The sequence below is a fragment of the Eleutherodactylus coqui genome, chromosome 1 (genome assembly GCF_035609145.1).
Source record: "Eleutherodactylus coqui strain aEleCoq1 chromosome 1, aEleCoq1.hap1, whole genome shotgun sequence".
Lineage (NCBI taxonomy): Eukaryota > Metazoa > Chordata > Amphibia > Anura > Eleutherodactylidae > Eleutherodactylus > Eleutherodactylus coqui.
The window spans coordinates 223,989,631-224,012,236 of NC_089837.1; the positions used below are offsets into that span (position 1 = coordinate 223,989,631).

A 22,606-nucleotide genomic window follows, 5' to 3' on the forward strand; every position below is an offset into this window, starting at 1 on the left:
TGCTTTTTCCATCTCCAATTAATGGATGAATTCAAAAGCACAGACTGCTGCTCTTTTGTTTCCAGTTTCAGAAACAGAATACAAATAAATCCTTTATTTATTTCATTGTAGTCAATGGCAAGTGAATGGAGCTTAAAGACAATCTGTTTGTCATATCCAGTTTTGTCTGTTTTCTATGTAGTGGTGGCGTCTCTTCAATGAATATGGCTCAGTGGGTTCAAATCTCGACAAGGCCAACATCAACTTTGAAAAATTCCATATAGCCATCAACCTTGGTCAGATTCAATCCTACAAATCCACCACTGCAAAGCAGCAGTGCTAAGAACTGAGCCACCACACGTTGTAAGGGTTCGTTCACACGAGCGCATAAACGGCACGTTTTTGCGCCCAATCGTATAAACGTGACCATCTGAGGCGCGCAAAAACGGCAACCCGCAGAAAACAGAACATACGCGACCAAAATACGTGACAACGTATATTCGATGGCCGAAAAGATCGTTTGAAAAGTAGGAACAAACGATAATACGCTTTCTAGCTCTGGTCATGATCGCCGAAAAACGTTCTTTCCGGCGATTAAACACTGCGCATGTGTGAACGTAAATACGCCTACGCTCGTGTGACCGCGCCCTAAGGGTGCCCACCCACTAGCGTTTTTTTACTGCGATCGCAATTTTTACATTACAAGTCCCATAGAGCCCCTGCAGAAAAAAAAACCTGCGAATTTCGCAGTGAAAAAAAACGCCAGTGGGTGGGCGCCCTAACACTGTGATTCTAGGTTCACATATCACTATGAAGGTTGTATGTACTGTGCTTATTATTCTCAAGCATGGTAGCTTAGTCATTAGTACTGCTGCCTTGCAACGCTAGAAGAAGACATCACCTAGACCCAACTGTTTTAGCAAAGCAAACTAAATGTGAGTTCACACACAGTGGAATTGCTGCAGAATTTCTGCTGTGGGATGCGAGACGACATTTTTAGCAAGCTCCATTCATTTGTAGCACAAAAAACTCCACAGCAGAAGATAGTCATGCTGCAGATTTTCAAATCCGCAGCATGCTCTATATGTTATTAAAATCCCATCGATTTACACCGCTAAATTGATTCAATGGTGGATTTACACTGCGGAATTCATCCATTAACCCTTTCCAATCCAGTGTCTGACGTCTAAAGACATTAGAATTTAAGGCTGTACAACTCCGATGTTGGAAGACGTCCGTCGGGGTTCTCTTACTGTATATTGCCAGCCTCTCTGCTGTCAAAGCCTATTCAACGTGTCACCTCATGCAGTACTGGCTTTAGCCAGCATATAGCGTCGTTGTATAAAAGCAGAAAAAGAGTAAGCCCCCTTGGAAAACCAGAATACAAATTGGATTCGAAAGGGTTAATTGTATTCTGCAGGTGAAATTCAGCAGCAAATCTGATGTGTGTGAACCGACCCTTAGAGTTAGGGCTCTAAGATTACCTAAATAGAGTTTCCTAGAACTGCAAAAGCTTGGGCTGCCAACGCTTCCTTTATCATAAGTAATACATATACTTTACAATATAGTGCTAATAATTGCTCAACTAAAAGTTGCTGTACAAGTTTAATTGAGAAATAGAACTTTTCTGCTGGGTCAACTTTCTAAAGGAATGCTCTACAAGATAGCTTTATAAAGCCATAAACTACAAGGGAAAAATATAGTTACTACTTCACTAGCAGATCATACAGTACATGGAGAACTTTCAAATAAGGGAGATGGAATAAATCCTCCACAGTGCCACCTATTGATAGGCAGCATTCCTTCAAGCCAAAGTCAGACTTTTTATACAAGCCTTATTACAATGACCAGGAAATAAAAGCAAAGCCAGACTCCATGTACAGACAGCTGTTTCAGGGTTTTTGCCCCTCATCAGTGTACAGTAGGAGTCTGGCTTTGCTAGTTAGAGACCTGGGACAGGGGTCAGAAACGCTCTTTTCTCCTTAGGGAAAGCAACTATATACTATAAACTAAGTGAGGAGACTCAAATGGCCACGCACGCTCCTCTGGGTAATATGCAAATAAGGGAGATGGAATAAATCTTTATAACAGAAATACTCTTTTGTCTTTTCAGAGGTGTGGAGAAATCCCATTTGATAACCCCGATCAGAATGCCAGATGTGCGTGCATGTTAGGTAAGAGGTCTTCATGTTTCTAATGTCAATGTTAAATGTCATGCAGCTTCACCGCTGTATTTCTCATGAGTGTGAAACGAATACAGTCATTATGTTGCTCAGTTTTCATTCACAAAATAATCCTATTAGTTTTGGCTGGAAACACAAAGTTAAAATATTTTTATATACTGAAATACTCTTTCTAAAAAAATATGTATATAAAATAAAAGTTGAATTAGGCCATAAAATTGATGTCAAAAGTGCTTTTTTCATGTGCCTGGAATCTTGTTGAATTTTGCGCTGGAAGATATTTGTGGTTTGAATCCCAATTCCCACAAGCCACGAGAAAATAGTTTCTTGGCGTTCTCTTTACAGCAACCATTGCAAGGACGTTCACAGCTAAGAAATTATTGGCATGCAGCAATGAAGTAAACATTGCCGGCAAATAAACTCCTTATTATGACTTTAGCTGGATCTTACAGAATGTCATCTCATAAGCTACCATCTTATTCTCCTACCGTCTTGTTCCCAGACATGTCTACAAGTTTAGTAACACAAGAGAACAAATATTCCACAGCACACAGTTCAATTAATTAGTCCACAGCACTGGGGTATTGGCGCTGCTCAGAGATTCCCTTGTGGGCAGCGGGCCCGATAGCTGTAGAATAGAGTAAAAAAACAGCACTCAGGCCAACATAAAATAAAAATGACAGCTGCTTTATTTCATGTACTTTAAAAGCAGGGCTAGTATAAAAAGGATATCCATAATGCTTACATATTTCAGACCTGTGTGGTCCTTACTCTTAACAGCAATGTATAGCAGTCAAACATATATGTAGTTGCTCGTATGGCAATAAATCCACCCTACACATCTGAGCCTAAATGAGCTACTTAATGCTGAAAACAATTCACATCCCACGACTGTAACAAAATATATATAATAAGACATTAGTGACTGCCTGAAATCTGTGTATGGACTGCACATACAGGGGCCGCTGTTACTAAATGGTAGGACCACCCATTTTACTGTTCAGCTCAGAACGTGCAAAGGCTTAAATGAATAAAATACAAGTTAGGCCAAATTCACCTGGACAGATCAGATTCTGTAAGTGGATATCCGCAGTGGAAAACCTGCGTTTGATCGTGGAAGCGCATTGCATATGGTCGCATATGTGTACAGTTTTCCACTCGGATGTACATTTAAAGACATCGTGTCGTTCAAGCGGAAGAAAGATCGCAAGCAGGGAATGATATCAGAAAGTAGCCCAACACCCTGGAAACACTCTTCTATCAGGTGACCACACAGGTGACATTTTCTTATGCTATCATGGTGACAGCTTAGAACTATGCCTTCAGAATGGAATACGGCTCTCCAGGCTTGGCTGGTTTATACTACTTATTTTGAAAGTAGTATAAGGCCGGCTGCACCCAGCCGTGACGGGCTCCGCCGCAGAATTCCGCAACGGAGCCCGTCACGGCGCCCCACCCAGAGACCCCAGTCATATGACGCGGCTGGCGGTGGGCGGGGAAGCGGTATCACGCTATCTTCCGCTGTGCTACAGCGGAAGATAGCGTGACGGACGGGCTTCCATTGACTGCAATGGAAGCCGTCCGCGCATACACCCGCGGCAAATAGAGCATGCCGCGGGTGAGGACGGGTAATTTCACGGTGTGGAATTCCGCGATGGAATTCCGCACCGTGAGCATTGAGCTAATAGGTTCAATAGAACCTAATAGCTGCGGGCAACGCGGCGGATTTTCGCCGCGTATTACGCAGCAGAAATCCGTCTGTGGGAAGGAGCCCTAAGCCATTAAAAAAAAACAACAAACACTTATTCTTGTGGAGGAAGAGCCCAAAAGAATAAGTGGAGGTTGCAGGCAGCAGTCTGGATGAGTTTGTTGCACATGCACTTGGATAGGGATAGGGATCAGTGGAACTCACATGCGCTGAATCCACAATAAAATAGAGCTTGCGTCTTCCACTCGTGGAACACACAATTACCAATGCATTTCAATGCCTGTGTATCATATGTGCGGACAGCGATCGTGGAATCTGCAATGCAAATCTATTTGTGTGAGACCGGCCTATACTGAATCATATATATATATATATATATATATATATATATATATATATATCTCAATCTGCTCAGCTCTGCTCCTCCTGCTCTATAACATCATGCCTACAGTATGGATAGGACTTTCCAGCTGACATACTCCCTTTAACTTATAGCAGCAATCTACGTTATATTTATTGATTTATTTTTTACTTTCATTCATGTCTGGTCAAAGTTATTATACAGTACTTTGATGTACTGATTATGTGATGTGAATTGTTTTCAACATCAAGTAGCTCATTACCTGAGGTGTCTGGGGTGGGTTTATTACCATACAGGTATCTATACAGATTTAGCAATGTTTAACTTGACTTTTAATGCATTAAGGCCTCCTGCACATGGGCGGAAATACCGCGACAGGATTTCCTGCAGAATTTCCACTCGTGCTCGCTACCATAGGATTGCATTAGATGATGCAACCCCATGCAGACAGACGCGATTTCACCGCGTGAAAACACACGCGGTGAACAAACAGGCATGTCCTATTCACTGGTGACGCGTCAGCCAGGGGTGTAACTATAGAGGATGCAGGGGATGCGGTTGCACCCCTGCCCAGGGGCCTTAAAGGGCCCATAAGACCTCTCTTCTCCATATAGGGAGCCCAGTACTATGAATAAAGCATTATAGTTGGGGGCCCTGTTACAGGTTTGCATTGGGGCCCAGGAGCTTCAAGTTACGCCTCTGGTGTCAGCTATGCTCTGCGCATGAGCGGGGAGACGCCGGCAGCAGGTGAGCCACAGTGGTCACTGCAGGGGCACGGCGCACATCCCGCTGCGAATATTTTCGCAAGCAGGATCCGACCCGGCCGTCTGCAGGAGGCCTATGATAACTTTTTGTGCCACAGTTTAATTATCTTTTCAAGTGTTTTTCAAAATGTTTGAATAGCTTAAGATAATTTATTGCAAAACGTTACCCCAAGTTAAACTTTATTACAGTTGTACATATGTTAGAAGCTTGACTCTTTGAAGACTTATGCTATGATTAAGGACCACACAGTTCCAAAACATACAAGCATCAGGGATTTCCTTTATTAAGCTGGTCCTGGTTTAAACTACATGGAATTAAGCTGCTCTAATTTTTATTTTATGTTGGATTGAGTTTCAGATGTTTTACTCTATCCATGTCTACAAGTTGTAGACACATTATTGTCTCTTGTGATGACTAATGAGAAACTGCCTGGCCAAAATGTTAACATGGAAATTCAGGCCTACTTGCCTTGTTTAAAGGAAAAGAGGTAGCAATTTGGTGCTATATTGTCTATGTTAGGTTCCACAAGCTTTTTTGCCAAATTAGATTGTTAGATTAGTCTACTTAAAAGGATAGTCTTATCTTGAGCCTTTAAGGCATATCTAAAGGACATTCCATAAATGCCCGATATTGAAGGAGTGGGTCTCAACTTTGGGACTGTCACCTATTGGTAAAGGTGAGACCTCTTTGAATCTCACTCATAGCTAATACGCGGTAAGAGTTGGACAGACTCAAAACGCACAAGCTTCCTCCTGCTAATTTCCATTTTAACATGAAGGACTAAAGGATTACCAGTTTTATTCTGAGGTTCTGGACTTTACTACTTTCTCTTGGAACATATCTTGTGTCTTGATGGTCCAAAAGCAGACTGTGCAGCTGCTCTGCTCCATGCAGGCATGCTAATATATTATAAGATGACTCCTGGATGGGTGAGCTGTACTTGTTTTCTACTTCACCTATCAGGCATTTATGGCATATACTGTGGACATGCTATGAGTGATATAAATGTTGAAGAAGGGAATTTAAAGTGTATATAATAAAGTATATGCTACTTGAAGTACTTTACTGCAAGAAGCAGCACTTCCTGTCATAGCCAAAGCATTGTAACCCAACTCTGCAACAATATAGGTCCAGCTCATCCATGCCAATACGGTGCAGTGGTCTACAGATGTGTCCCCCCTTACCAATTTCTCTTGGTTCAATATTTCCTGGCATGAGATGACCTGCTTTGAAAAGAATATGATTTTATGTTACTTTGTCAAGGGATGCTTATTCTATATGTCTGTTGTAGCCACCCAATGGCTGTGATTTGGATTGCATCCTGTCAAGAATTTCGATAGCATGTTGTGAGAATGTATTGAATTTGTATCATGTGAAATTGGAGTACTTAACACAATCTGTAGAAAGGCTTGACATAGAAAAATAAATCAATTATCACTAAAAGTTTCATTCTCTGTTGTTGTGGACTGGTGGACATCTTCCCCTTTCTGTCCTTAAATAAAGAAGCACATATCTGACTTTTTCAGCTTGCACACTGGTGGATATTTGCTGCAGAATCTGCAGTCGACATCTGCACCATGAATCCGCAGCAAATACCGCCTGTTACTTCCTAGGGAGATCCACTGCTTCCTACACACAAGAGGAAACCAACTTCGATTTCCACTCGTGGAAGAAAAATCACAATATCCTCCATTTTAATGCAGGCTCTACACAGACGGCTTCCACTGAAGTCAATGGAAGCTGTCTGACCTGCGGCCCATCCGCAATGAACATTGCAGACAGGTTGCGGATTTCGTGTCATTGCCTAGTGACGACGCGGAAAAAAATGTGTACTGCGCACGTGCGATGGCGAGTCACCAGGTCCATACGCGTGACAGAAAAGATGTAGACAGAGAAGGTATGCTGCCAGAGCCGGGTTCTACTGCGGGATTCCGCATGCGGAATCCGTCTCTACCGTGTGCAGGCAGCCTTAACCCCTTGAGTGGCACGCCCGGAAATTTTCCGGGACGAGCTCCACTGCCGATAGTGATATAGCCCGGAAGATTTCCGGGCTATGTATCACTATGGGAGCTGCAGAGCACAATGCCACAAGCTGTGACATTGTGCTCTGCCTGCACTGTCCCACAGAGAACAAATCAAGGGCTTTGAAAAACCAGCAGAAGATATTGCCGATCTGCCGGCAATCTCCTGCTTCTAAGTCTCCTGCTTTGTTTACAGGTTGCCATAGAGACCATCGGCTTGTCAGAAGCAAGCAGATGGTCTCTGTGGCAGGGTGAGCTGGTGCTTGGCTGTCAGAGGACAGCTAGGTACCAGCTCTTACAGCAGAGATCAGAGAAAACCTCCGATCTCAGCTGTGTTAACCCTTTACATGCTGCAGTCTATGTGACTGCAGCATGTAAAGGGCTGTCACTGCAGCATGTAAAGGGCTGTCACCATCGGACCCCCGGAATGTGATCAGGGGGTCCTGGTGGGTCCCTGTGGAAGTCCCCTAAAGGGACAAAAAAAAAAAAAGTAAAAAAAAAACAAAAGTAAAAAAATTATTTAAAAAATTCTAAAAACACTTGTCTCCCTTTACTTTGTAAAAAATCAAAAATAAAATCACACATGTGGTATCCATGCGTCGTAATGACCCAGAGAAGGAAGTTAATACTTTTAACCCCTTAGTGACATGGCCCCTTTTTTTCTTTTTTCCCCATTTCTTTTTTTCCTCCCCCCTGTTTAAAAAATCACAACTTGTCCCACAAAAACAAGCACTTATATGGCCATGTCAATGGAAAAATGAAAAAGTTATGGCTCTTGAGACGCAACTGCAAAATTAGTTGAAATTCAATGATTAGACCATTTTAAAAAACCTGCCCTGGTGGGTCTGACAGGGTGGTAGGAAACCCGCCACTCAAGGGGTTAAGCCAATCTCAAGTATAGATAGTGCCATTACTGAATGTTCACTATAAAATTGTGTCATCTGTTTATAAGGAACAGCTCAACATATTCAAACTTTGTTTAAAAAATCAGCATGCTTAGCTCATACATTATATAAAGGAACAATGGAAAATCGTAATGCCCAGGAAGATACAAACTATAATCTTCTTTCCACAAAGATGAAATAATGGGATCAGATGGATCTGCTTCATTCAAATACCTCAATTCATTCACATAGTCCTTCTAGTAGCGAAAAGACTTCTGCTCAAACATTGGCTTCTGCAGACAGCTCCAGAAATAACAGAGCTTATAGCCGAACTCAATCACTTAGGCCGGTCTCACACGACCAGATTTGAATTGCGGGTTCCGTGCTCAACGTCCACACGGATGATTCACGGTTAAACGCAAGCATTGAAAGCATGTATTTTTCCTTCACACCAATTGCATATTCTGCGATTTGAAGAAAAACCGCAGCATGCTCTATTTTGCTGCGGAATCTGCGTGGACGGTCTCCATTGCATATGGCCTGTGGGAACCTGCATCATTGCTAAGCGGTGGCGCAGTAAATACAAATCAACAAAAAAAAACGTACTGCGGATGACCGCCTCGGAGCCTCAGTGGTCATCCGCAGTACAGTTAATTGAGGTACGCAGAGTCACTGGCCAGGCTCATAGCCGGAATCAGTTGGGGGCCTCCTGCATGCGGAATCCGACCCGTTCATTTAAGCCCAACCTTATTAAGTATGGAATGAGTGGAGATACAAAGTTAAAACAGCAAAATCCTTTTCAGAAAATGGCAGATATTTCTTCCCTTACAATACTCAGATCAAGAAATTAGTCAGATAGTTACTCCCTTTCAATATACACTCTGGTACCTGATAGAAGACAATATGGACTCTCTGAGAAGATTGAAAGTCAACAGAGGGCAAAACAACATGGTGGATAGGAGCTAAGGACATGACGTATTATAGGGTCTGCTGAAGACATGAGGTAAGATAGGGTCTGGATAGGATGGGGGGGGATGAGGACGATAGAAATATTATATGTGCGCATTTTTGTTTCCTGTATTAGTTTACTTTTCCCTTTCACCCTTTATCACTTTCTGTCCTTTCATCTAATTTTAAGTAAGTAGATTTATATGTCCATAATGGGAGAATTGAAGGTGACATGTTAACGATTATAAGGAAACAACGCAAGACAACGATATGCTTGACATGTTATTCTCTCATGGTGACAATGTATGGCATAACTGAAGATGTAAAGTTTACAGGAATCATCATTGTATTGTTTCCAAGATGCTCGTTATTGTTTGAATTGTAAAGAATTGCAAAGAAAAACTCTTATATAAGTTTGAAATAAAAATATGTTTGAAAAAAAAAATCAACATGCTTAATAATATTCATTACAGAGCATGGAGGACTCTATACTGAATAATGTGGTAGCTAAGAGGTGATTTTTCAGTGCAGGTCAGGATGCTCATTGATCTAAAAAATGTAGGAAAGACATACAAAGTTTAGATGGAGAAACTAGGAAACATGAAATTGTGAGAGATCTGCATATAAATATTTCACTGTGAACTCTGACATTGTGAAGGTTAGTGTATATTTACAATATTATTTATCCAGCTGTTGTATTTTAGCCAGTGAATATGGTTAAGCGCAGTGGAAGGTTGTGGGCGATATGTGATAATGATAACTGGTTGGAGGCCAATGCTTTAGATGAATAGCTTTTTATTGGAATCACATTGCAGTACTTTTATTATTGGTAATCATTGTTTCTTAAAATCAATTCTTCAATGAGGAGATTATGCGAGAAGAAAAGGTGATTACTGTAATATGTCCTTCGACCACCCATGATTCAGGCTAATATAGTGATATCAGGAAAAGCAGCCTTTCATCAAGTAGAACAGCATTCTACGGTATAACAGAAATAATCCACCCCAAATTGCAAGTTAATAATCAAATATCATTCAGTTTTGCAGTATTTACTTTTACTGGTAACCTATTAAGCCCTGCCATGGGACAGGGCTTAATAGGAAGACATCCATGGCAGGTATAGGAGCCTTCAAAAGGCCCCAGGCTGTGACGACAACTGAACAGTTTCTCATAATCCCATTGCTGGGGGTCATTCAGGGGACCCCTTCTCCAGTCAAATTATTTAAATACCACAGATCATAGTAACTAAAGAGTTAATGGCTATGATCAGAGTTGGACCCTGGCCACTTTGACCGAGTGTCAGCTTTCTTTGACAGGGGATACCCACCTTGTATATAGCAGGCTTGGATCTTGAGCCAGTCCCATACAAATGCTGTGCACAATACAATAGAGGGTTGATAGAGAAATTCTTTATGTATGCTTAAACCTAGTTGGGATAGATTTAGGAATTTAAGGTTTTCTAAGCACATAATCAAACTTTGAATTTCAAAAAGTAGAACATATTATATGGGGTGCTCTCTCACGTACCAGAATATTCTGCTATGACAATCTACTCCAAAATTCACAAGTTGAATAAGCAGATTTTGAGGCAGGTTTGTGACAGAATGAGTCATTTGAAAATCTGTGTCAAAATCACAACTGTGCCATTGTTTTTTGGGTTTTGTTTTTACGGCAGGAACGAGATGTTAATTTTAGTGGGTCCGTAGAAATGTGGCGATACCAAACTTATGCAGTCTTTTTAACATATAATTTCTTTAAAAAACATAGACCCTTAAAAAAAAAAACTGAAAGAAAATAGATTTCTGTCACCATATTCTGAGACACATCCTTTTTTTATTTTTGCTGATTGGGTAGTATGAGGGATTGTTTCATCGCGACTTGTAGTTTTTATTTGTGTCATTTTGGGGTACATATGACTTTTTGATAAGTTTTTCTTCATTTTTTAGGAGATGGGGTGCTCCAAAAATGCAATTCTGATATTTTTGTATTACAACATTCACCATGTAGGATAAATAATTATATATTTCACACACGCAGTGATACCAATTATGTTTATTTTTTTTAAATATGAAATATGGGGGGAGTTTGAACTTTTAATTTTTTTTGTTATTCTTTATATTTTTTAATCATTTATATAACCTGTCTTTAAAGGGGTTGTCCCGCGCTGAAATGGGTTTTTTTTTTTTTCAATAGCCCCCCGTTCGGCGCGAGACAAACCCGATGCAGGGGTTAAAAAAAAAAACCGGATAGTACTTACCCGAATCCCCGCGCTCCGGTGACTTCTTACTTACCTTGCGAAGATGGCCGCCGGGATCTTCACCCACGATGCACCGCGGGTCTTCTCCCATGGTGCACCGTGGGCTCTGTGCGTTCCATTGCCGATTCCAGCCTCCTGTTGGCTGGAATCGGCAAACGTGACGGGGCGGAGCTACGAGGAGCAGCTCTCCGGCACGAGCGGCCCCATTCAGAAGGGAGAAGACCGGACTGCGCAACCGCGTCTAATCGGGCGATTAGACGCTGAAATTAGACGGCTCCATGGAGACGAGGACGCTAGCAACGGAACAGGTAAGTGAATAACTTCTGTATGGCTCATAATTAATGCACGATGTACATTACAAAGTGCATTAATATGGCCATACAGAAGTGTATAACCCCACTTGCTTTCGCGGGACAACCCCTTTAAGTCTTCAGAGGAGATTTGGATGTGTAATAGTTCAATTCCTTCTACAATATACTACAATACTGCAGTATTACAGTTTATTATATTTTAAATGATAATCTACTAGGCCCTGCCACAGGCGGAGCTTAGTAGACTAGAACACATTGTAGCCCTGGCGTCTTTGCTAGATACCATGTGATCCTATTGCTATCCCATAATTGTGTCAGCCCCTCTGCTTGGTTGTTTAAAGCGACACCTTGGGCCTGGAGAAACAATGATGGCCACACCAGCTTCTCTGACTCCTGATGCATACTATGCACTCCTATATATCATTAGTCTATGATGCTACACCTGCTTTAATTAACCAGTGCTGTCCACATGAGCAGTGCTGGCCCTTCAGAGGAGCATGTAGTGTTTTAGACTACCATTGCATGCTATACATAGCATGCATCAGGTAGTCAGAGAAGTAGTTTGACTATCTTTGTTTCTCCAGGCCCAAAGGGTTGCTTTAAATGCACTGTCAGCTTTGACAGTGGCATCTAAAGAGTTATCAGCTGTGTTCAGCGCTAGCTCCAATTTCAGCTGTTGCAGGCGGTTGTCAGCTGTTAGAAATGGCAGGTGGTCGTTATGGGGTTAAAATTACTATTTTAGCAGACTGGATGTAGCTGACATGGATATTAGAATAAGGATTGCATATGTACACCTAATGCAATGTGAGGGTTAGTCCTGATTCAACAATGTATGTTTGATACTGTAGATACATCTTCCGGTAGTTGAGACTAGTCAGGAGGTCAAATTTAAAAATGTTGAACTGTGTTTTACGTACTATGCGCGACATAGAGCCATTCTTCACTCTTTGAATAGATATTTGATATGAGAATTCTTGTAGACCACACCTTGATGTGAATGAAAGATAAATGCTGTATGTAAAATCTGGATTTTGACTGATTTTGTCTACACTTAGTTTTCATAAGACAAGCCTACAGAGTTGTCAGATATCTTACACTCAATATATAATAAGTGCAGTATGTAATTTGACCTTACTTGGACTTGAATTATGCTAGTAGCATAATGACTGTGGCTATGTCCGACCTCTACTCCATAAGAGTGTTGAAATGGAACAGTAGACTGTGATTAGCTTACTGGCCAAACCATTTAATATGCTACACAGTTTCACATGGCAGTCAACCAAACCACAGGGCTTTGGGTGAAAAGGGGACAGGGTTATTCAAGCTATTCCTATTTTGTACTTAAATAATTAAGCTCTAATACTAAGTCCACAAGCATATGTACATAGCAAATGAGTGTTAGAAACACAAAAATACTGTATGAAGGATTTACTAATACTGTCTAAAAAGTAGATTCTGCAAATGTAGACAAGATAGCATTAAAATGTGCCGGAATTATCACAGTGGCTCATGCTGAATGATAAATATGATATATCTTTAGACTGTCTAATCTAACCTAATACCACCTATTGACTAAGCTTACACAAAATTTTATGCCAAAAGTTTGGTGTATGATGTCACATGTAGGCCACACCCCTCTGTCGGCTGTGGAAATGGGGTAAAAAGTGTGCACGAATCTCTAAAACACATGATAAATGTGGTGTAAAGAATGTAATACAGTTTTCTAGTACAATTTGAACGGATTTGGTTTGCTGTTTCGTTCTGTCGGACAGGTTACCTTCCCAGCTGACATTCAGTGTTCCTGTTCCCATGACAGAACTGGAAAACGGAATCCACAACTGCAGATGTGAACAAAGCCTAAATATATTTCTTTTATTTTAATTATAATATATTCTTTCATATATATGCTAACAAATACCTTTTTTTATTTTTTGCTATCTTCATAAGGGCTCCTGCACACTTGCAATTTTCCTGCGCGTTTTTTTCACGCGATATCGCTGCGTTTTTTTTCATGCGATTGTCAATGGGACTTTCTAATGTTAAAAACGCATCACAAGTTGGTGCTTTGCACTTTTTATGCAATGCGTTTTTAGCATTAGAAAGTCCCATTGATAATCGTGTGAAAAAAAACCGCAGCAATATCGCGTGAAAAAAACACGCAAGAAAAACAATTTTAACTAATCTAAGCCTGGCTGTCTGTAGAATGTATTGCTGACAATTTCCAGGCAATAATGTAAGATTTTAACTGTACTACATAGAGTAAAAATGGGCTGAAAGATTTGTGAAAACAAAGAACAAGTAATGATCAGAATATTATACAGAAGTTAGATTTTATGTACAATATACACACAAATAAGAGCTGATACTAAACTCCACCAGGGTGTCATATACATGGTGGAAAAAAGTATAGTTTACATCTCAGGTAGAGGCACAATACTTTTTTCAGTTACTGTCACTTTAAAGTCATGTGCCATCAGAAAATGACATTTTGTATAGATCAAGTCTTCTTAGAGATTATCTAAGTGTCGCCATTTATCCTGCTGAAATGAAAATCACTTCTTGACGGATGTGATGACCAACTTTGCAGAAATTGCCTTAAGTGGGAACCTGGGTTCTCAATTTCTGCCAGTTCCCAAGAGATTATCTTGGGTTTAGGACTTTGCCTGGTCCATAGCAGAACTCAGGGAAAGCCTACAGGTTTGGTGTTCCTCTCAAAAATGTAAGTAAGGAGACATTGGATGTTCTGCTGCAGAGTGTTCCCCTAGAGCAGTGTTTCTCAACTCCAGTCCTCAGGGACCCCAACAGGTCATGTTTTCAGGATATCCTATGGTAAGAACACCTGTGGCAATGTCTGAGGCACTGATACTAATTACATCACCTGTGCAATACTAAGGAAATCCAGAAAACATGACCTGTTGAGGGTCCCTGAGGACTGGAGTTGAGAAGCACTGCGCTAGAGCATCAAACGATCAGCTCATTGGTCTATGTCTGTGCATTTCTCTTTGAGTACAAGAGATCCTAGGTTCAAATCCTCTCATTTTGTAAGTATTGATTCTCTTCCAGTTGTGTAAACGGTGAACACATAACATCCCTGTTATATTTTAGCCACTATGTGGCTAATGGTACACGTGGGCAGATCATGTCAGCCGTTACCAGACAATTCTGGGTGAGTAATCCAGAAGTGTTTGCTTAATTGAAAAAGTTGGGGCTTAAAGAAGATATATCTCATCCTTGACTCTCACTGCGATCAGAAATAGGCTCAATCTATCACCCTCACAGGCTGTATGCCCTAGATGCCTTCTCTATTTCCTGGAATTTATGGTTGGCTTATATGTTCCTTCCCATGGTGGAACTCTTAAGATCCTGACAGAGGTCATGCAAGACCAAACTTCCTACTAGCTGTTTTATCAATCCAGCTAAGGAAAGCGTGGTTTCTACTGCTCCTGTGGATGAGTCAAGGAACCTATGGAGGCTCTGTTCAAATCAGACCTGGTGTTTCAGATCAGCCAGCTGTCCAAGAACTTTATGGTATTTGGCCTGAGAGCATGGAAATTGATGGGCAAGCAAGTTAATATAGCCTCAAAAGTTCTAGCAGAGGTTAGGCAAAACCAAGCCTCACTAAAAGCTGTGTTATTAATCTGATGAAGGACACTGCGGTTTTCCCTGATACTGTGGATGAGACAGGGAACCTATGAAGGTCAGACCTGATGTTTCAGAACAGTCAAGTTGTCCAAGAACCAGATCATATTTAGCCTGACAACAGGGAAATTGACAGGGCCTAGTAAGGAACATGGACTTGTAAGATGCAATAGTCTTTACCTCATTTGTTGTTTGAGAAACAACAACTAATAAATGTTTATTTCCACAAAGTGTTCAGCTTCAGGAAGTGGTATGAGCAAAGAAGTGCCAGTGATCTCAAGAGTGCTGTCTAAAGTCAGGCAAGACAAAGCCTACTTAATAGCAGTCATATCTATTTGTCCTATGGAAGCATAGTTTTTCGTCCTCTGGAGGATGAGTCAGGGAATCTATGGGATGCTTCCATTTAGACCAGACCTGATGTTTCAGAGCAATCAGCTGTTTGAGAACCTGAAGGTATTCAGCCTGATGGTATGAGAATTCACGGGCCCTTGCTAAGAAACATGGGTTTATCAGAGGCAGATACCAAAGAATGGCAACAAAAAGTACTTGTATCTGTATAGTGTCCACCTTCAGAAATGGTGTGAGCAAAGAAGGCTACTAGCAGAGGAACCATATTTAGGAGTGATGCTTCATTTTCTACATGATGGATTTGAGAAAATGCTAAGGTAAGTTTCTAGCTTAGGAAAGTTAGGACCCTCCGACAAAGTTGTTCATAATAGCCACCTTCAGACACCTAAAGTCAACTCTTTTCCAAGATAGGATTTCCCTCTTAGCAAAGTTATGCAAGCACTCCTTCTAACCTTTACAGGAGACTGACTTTCTATTACTATCAGGACAGGTGGAATTCCTGGCGATAATTACAACAGCCATAACGGATCAGCAATCTATAGGCCTTGGCTGCCAGAGGCTTATCTATCTGTGAGGATAAAGTGATAGTGAGAAATTCTGCTTTATTCAGGCTTAATATCTATTTGTTCTCCAATACGAATCAGCCTTCTGCACTGAACCTACCTCAGGGGAGGTAGGACACTTATAGACACCAGACGTGGAGCAGTGACTGAGAATCTATATTTCTATGCCAGATGGAGAGTTTCCGGATGACAGATCCGTTGTTTATGCTCACACACAACCCAAAGGAAGGAGAGAAAGCCCACAAGCCCACTATAGCCAGTTTGCTGAGAGACCCTATTATCACTTCATACAAAAGTGAAGGTCTCTGCCCAGAAGACCTTAGTGCTCGCAATTTTGGAGCCACAACAACGCCAAGGACAGAACGTGCTGTAGATTCAGCTGAGAGCATATTGTGAGTAGTATCATGGAGCACACAAAATAACTTGTGTAAGATAAACCTCTTTAAGGAGAAAACATTGTAATGAAAGTTAATATCTATATATAGATAAAACTATCTACCATTCAGAATAGGTGATGGTCACAGCTTAACTCCTTCCTCTCCCTGCGCAATGACTTCTGCACAGGTTACAAATCATGCCTAGAACATTCTTCCATAGCAGTCAATGAGTAGTCTACGGACTAATGCACTTATAGCCCATATGGTTACTGTACAGAACAGGAAGTGTCAGACTATTTTTAGACTTAGTGGCCAGAGAGAAAAGATGTTAGAGCTTTTGAAACCAAAAAATCACCAAAAATAAAATAAAAATGTTTAATATAAAGCTTGATCAGGGAATAGGCTGGCAGAAAGGGCACAGACAGCAACATGGTAGCCACACCAATGGTGTGGATTTTGATGTGGAATTTGACGTGGATTTTGGTGAGGATTTTCCGCTGCAGAAAGTCCACACAAAATTTGCAACATATGAATGCACCCTATATCAGAATGATTTCTCATTCTAGGGGTGGATTTATGCACTTGTACACCCAAAGTAGCCAGGAGACCCATTTAGGATGCGTTCACTCAAGACAAATTTGCTGCTGATTTTCAGTGGTAGAAAGAATCTACAGCAAATCTGCATCAAAATTCGCACCGTTTGATGCAGTTCTACAGCAGTTTCATGTGCAGATTTTGATGGGCATTTACTGTGGATTACATCATGTGTGAGGAGACTCAGGGGAACCTATTTAAAAACTGATGCTGATATAATTAGCTCCAAAAGAAGCCATATCAGCTCTGGTCATATTGTATACAATGCCACACTCCTCCTGCCCCTAGCCTACTCACCAGGTCAACGCAGGAGATAGTTATGATTGGGGCTGCAAGTGGAGGGGAGTCAGACCAAGCCACTCATTCCGCCGAGCGGAGGATCAAATCTCTATGTGTGCCTCAGCCACAAGAATATTGTGTGGCTTTCAGGACTTGTTGTGCTAGCAGAAGTGGGACCCAAAAGTATAGAATTAAAGGGGAAGCTTAGGCAGCCCACTGTGAGTTGAGGACCAGCAGCCCACTGGGTATCTTGCCCGGAAACATCCACTGTCAAGTCATGGCTCCTTCAAACTGACACTTTTCTGCAAGATAGCATTCAAGAAGGTCCTTCCTGGTGTCACCAACAAACACATAAATGGTGACACCTTTGAGACTACAGCTCACATCATATCAACTTTGGCTACAATGCTTACTATGCAGAACACAACAAATTTCAACTTTGTAAGGGGACAAGTATATCATTTGTAGTCCCCCCCCCCCCCTTCCCTACATACACTTAAGGCTCATTCACACCAGCGTATTTACACTCTGTATTAGGACTGTTTAACATGACCGTGTTTCGCAGATATTTGTGGTCTTGTGAATTGGTCCTGTGTGTGCAAAACGTACAGTAATATGTGCTGACACAAGCGCAAATCAACCTCTTAAAAGCTTGCATAGCCCCATGTGAAGCCACCCTTACCTGCGTATTTTTTACACTCATACTACAGAGTACTGAAAAACCATTAATTTGCATTGGGGTATTCAGACATGCGTTTTTCATGTGCGTGAAAAAGAAAATCGCAGCTTGTCCTATTTTGGTCCATAATAGGAAGCAAAATAGCCTATTGAATTGAATGAGATTGCGTAAATACGCAGTGAATACGCATGATCCACTACGTATTTGCGTATAAAATCAATGGGGACTATATGTATTTTTTTGTGTGTGTGAAATACGCAGTGTATGCACGCACGAAAAAATGTAATGCATAGTACATACGCACAGTTTTGGTTTGTGAAAACGCTGCGTATTTCATGGATCGAAACTAAATACACCTATGTGAATGAACGCTTATTCCTACTGTGTTATTCATGTTGTGATCAAGACATGCGCTCGTGTGTTGTTGGATCTACTCAGACCATGCACATTGCATGAGCATAGGACATGCAGCGATGGTCTGTGTGAAAATACGGGCAAGTGAGTAGCCTCATAGGCTATTTTGTGTGCTGACCATGAAATACAAAGACAGCCCACGGCCTGATTATACCCATATGAATAAACCCTTAGACGAGCCTGTGTGCAAATACGCTTGTCTCATCGCAATATATTTGTGCAGTGAACGAGGTTCCTTTGCGTGCATGTCGGCACATAGTACTGTACTTTCTTGCGCACGCAGGGTCTGATCATATGCGCACGACACCCCCCCCCCACCACCCTGATTTAACCCTTTCCAATCCATTGTCTGACGTCTGAAGACATTCTGATTGAAGGCTGTACAGCTCCGATATCGGAAGACGTCCGGCAGGGTATTCTTACTTGTATATTACTGGCTGCTCTGTTTTCGGGGGCCTCTCCAGCATGTCTTAAACCACAGTACTGGCTCTAGCCAACAGATGGCGCCATTGTATAATGGCAGAAAGAGAAAGCCCCCTAGGAAACCCTGAATCTAAAATTGGATTGCAAAGGGTTAAAAGGCTATTTAGCCTAATGAGATCCTGGTGCGTTCTGTTTCAGGCGGGTTTGTGTAGCAAATTGCACATCCCGATGTGTTTTGTGCACACATTTTTGCACCTCCCATACACTTTTATGAGGCCCTTTGCTAAGCAAAGATGCAGAAAGACAGAGTAGGTTCTATTTTTTTGCTCAAATGAGGAATGAGAGCGAAAGTATTGAAATCAATGGGTTCTATTCTCTGTGTTTTGTTCACGTAATTTTTGTGCATGCAAATATGTCCGTGTGAAGCCGTCCTTATGCAGCGCGTCCTAAAAGTCTGTGTATTGAGTGTAATGGCTGTAAATTATGGTAATGGACTGTTCTTTTTAGGTTAATTTACTCTGCTTAGGTACAGTACGTATCTTCTATTTCCCCAAGCAGCTGATGTGGATTCTTTACAATAGCTTAGATTGTGCTAATAATGTAACATGTAGGTTTGCTGTATTATTTTCCTTCTCTTCACAGAAGGAAGAGGTGGATTTAATGTGTGTATGGGTTTCTGACGTCAGTAAAGGAATGTGGGAATCCAACGCTTCCCACATTGTTAGTGCAGACTAGAGGCAAGCAGCAAGCACAAACTCTTGTCTAATGAAGAGGTCTTTGTGCTTCAGTGTTGCCCTTGCTGTGAACTGATAATAGTAGGCTGTTAATTGTTATCCTCTTTGGCGCTGAACAAAACTGTGGTACTTCCTACAACTAAGATAACAGCACGATTACATTAGTGCCTAATTAAATACTGTTATTGTCTATAGAATTGTCTGTTACAGTAAATAATATACTTACCGTTTAAACACAATAATTTAAACCAAACACACTTTCAGATTCTAAAGTCTTAAGCCCCATTTACATGGAAAAATGTTCGCTCAAAGTTCGTTCAAATGATAGGATGTTTGACAGTTTGAGTGACATTTTGCATAAGCTGCTAATGGGCACTAATGGCCATTAGTAGCTTATTAACTTCATTTGCATGTAAATGAACCTCCCTTTAGCTGTATGCGCAGAACAGCAGGTGGTCTATTCTCTGCATACAGCTCTTTTGTTTTGCCGCGGGACTGCAGCTGAATACAATGTTATCAGCGCTCCCGTCGAGAAATGCAGCTTGTGGTCCCTGCTATCAGTTCTCCGGCCGAACAATGTATTTTAAGCTCAACTAAAAGTCATGTTTCGGCCAAAAACTAAACGATGGTAGCATTTACACGCAATGATTCACCCAAAACATATCGTTTGAGCAAACTTTGAGCGATAATCATTACATGTAAATGGGGCTTTATACAAATGTATTCCCTACTGCTATGATATACAGAAGAGCTCCATTATAAATGGTGTGATAATGTAAAGGGAGTCTCTCTAGACAAGAAGGTGGTCTCTTGAGGTGGTGCCAGCAGTGATTGACAGGAGTCAGCAATAGATGATAGTAGCTTTTAATGTACGCAGGGCAAAAATTAGGCAAGGCAAGGTGAAGTAAGACAAGACAAAGCAGCCAGAACCAGAGTGAAAGTCAGAACAAAGAGAGAGACAAAGCAAAGACAAAGGGAAAATGAAGTGTATGCAGTATATAAGGCATGAACTTGGGGTGACTGATGCAGAGTCCAGAACAAGAGGAAGTTAACAGTTTATAAAGTGGTGGGAGAGAAAGCAGAATTGGGCAGGGTGCTTCCAAAACAGTCTAGAAGAGTCTGCGCAGGTCAAACGTCATGAAACGGGCCAGGAGAAGACAGCGAAAAATAATAAATAATATGCTATTGCATGGATGTCTCCATACCCTTCAAAAAAGTGTTTGCAGACTTCAGCGCTTAGTTATAGTGTCCCCTATATCTATTGCTACTGAGGCCAACGTAAGGGAAACTATTACTACTGAGGCTACTGTGGGGGTCACTATTACTACTGGGGCTGATATAAGGGGTCCTATTACTATTGAGGTCACTCTGCACGTGACAGCATACCTCAAACCAATTTAAGGTATGTTTACACATGGTGAAAATGCTGTGAAATAGTATCCGCAGCTGATTTCATACTATGCGGCGATCTTTTCACTTCCTCCGTAGGCTTCCCACTGTCAGCGCTCCGCGGCTTCTGGTTCCTAGTGACCTGGTCAGGCGCGGTGCCGCTGGTCAGGTGATGCTTGCAGTGACCAGGAGCCAGGCCTTCAGCTGGGGAGACAGGGGGCACAAGATGGTAGTGTATCATGGTGGCACTACCGTCTCCTCTCCTGAGAGCCAAAGTACAGCCCAGCTCAACCCCATGGAGGAGAGATAGGATATAACAGTCCTAGATTGTCTCAGCACCCTGTGCTAGCTGTAGTGCATTTTCTTCCTCCCTTGGTGATGCAGTTGAACAGGGAAGTGTGTGACAACCATACTCCAACTTCTCTCCCAGGTTGTGTTCCCTGAGCTCCACTCCCCGAAGGGGACAAGTCTTCTGGCATGTGAGAACGGACCGAGGCTGAGCCCTGGCAGGAGCGCCAGCCCCGCTGACCTCAGTGCACACCACCTCCACCACCGACTACATCCTATGTTCTTCTTCACTAAACTTCTTCCTAACTCCTCAAACACCAATCACATCACGCACGGCAGCTTAGGAGGGCAAACAAACAGACTCTATCAAGGTTGACAACACCAACACATACATGTGGGTACGCAGCTCGTTTTAAGTCAAAATACGCACCAGTGGTACTCCAGTGCACAGGAAAACCGAGTACGTCCAGTAAAAACCTTTTTCTCTTTATTAATCTATCCAGACAGACATGGAGAAACAGAGAGCGTGTGCTGTCTTACATGTTTCAGGCAAGCATTTTGCCCTTATTCGTAGACTATGATTAAGCTAAATTACCAATGTAAAAGATTGCTGTTCCCATAATTCCTCTGCTTTTTTAGGGCTCCTGCACACTGGCGAGAGCGATTTTGGGCTGTGATTCACGTCCCGATATCGCACTCACAACCCTGCAGAAACCCCCTGGATGCGAGGCGTTTTCACAAGGAAACTACCTTGCATCCGTGCACACAGGAGATTGTGTGTTCTCCCATTGCATTCAATAGGGCAGCAGCGCTGGCCCTATTGAAAGCGAAGGGAGAAGATAGCAATCCCCTGCTGCAGCTGTGACAGCTGCAGCAGGGAATTCCTTGGATGTGAAACTCCTGGATGTTGTCACATCCAGGGGTTTAATCTTGTTCTCAAGGAAGCCAGCAGCAGCAGTGCTGGCCCCATTGAAAGCAATGGGAGAAGATAGCGATCCCCTGCTGCAGCTGTGACAGCTGCAGCAGGGGATTCCTTGGATGTGAAACCCCTGGATGCTGTCACATCCAGGGGTATAATCTTGTTCTCAATGGGGCCAGCAGCAGCAGTGCTGGCCCCATTGAAAATATAAGGAGATCTCCTGTCACTGCTGTGACAGCTCCAGCAGGGGATTTCTTCACCCCCGCAGGGAGTACCCTTATCACTAAACACCCTGCTGCTACTGTCACAGTGTTCAGTGATGAGGGGACTTCCTGTGGGGGTGAAGGAATCCGCACAGCAGCGGCAGGAGATTGCGATAATCCCCCTATGCTTTCAATGTGGCCGTCGCTACTACCGCCGACACCCTCGTGAACAAGGTTAAGCTCCTGGAAGTGACAGCCTCACATCCCTGGGGGGCTGAAGGAATCCACTGCTGCAGCTGAAACAATGGGCGAGAGCGCAAAAAGATAAAACATGCTCTCG

General features: G+C 42.1%; 1 protein-coding gene across 1 annotated transcript in view; it reads left to right on the forward strand.

Annotated features, from left to right (window-relative positions):
* The window catches only part of PDE7B (phosphodiesterase 7B), a 266,770-nt gene that overhangs the window by 85,450 nt on the left and 158,714 nt on the right, over window positions 1-22,606 (forward strand). Inside the window, exon 2 of the mRNA XM_066605837.1 lies at window positions 2,093-2,153. Coding sequence (XP_066461934.1) covers window positions 2,093-2,153 — 61 coding nt within the window. The remainder of the gene's footprint in view (window positions 1-2,092; window positions 2,154-22,606) is intronic.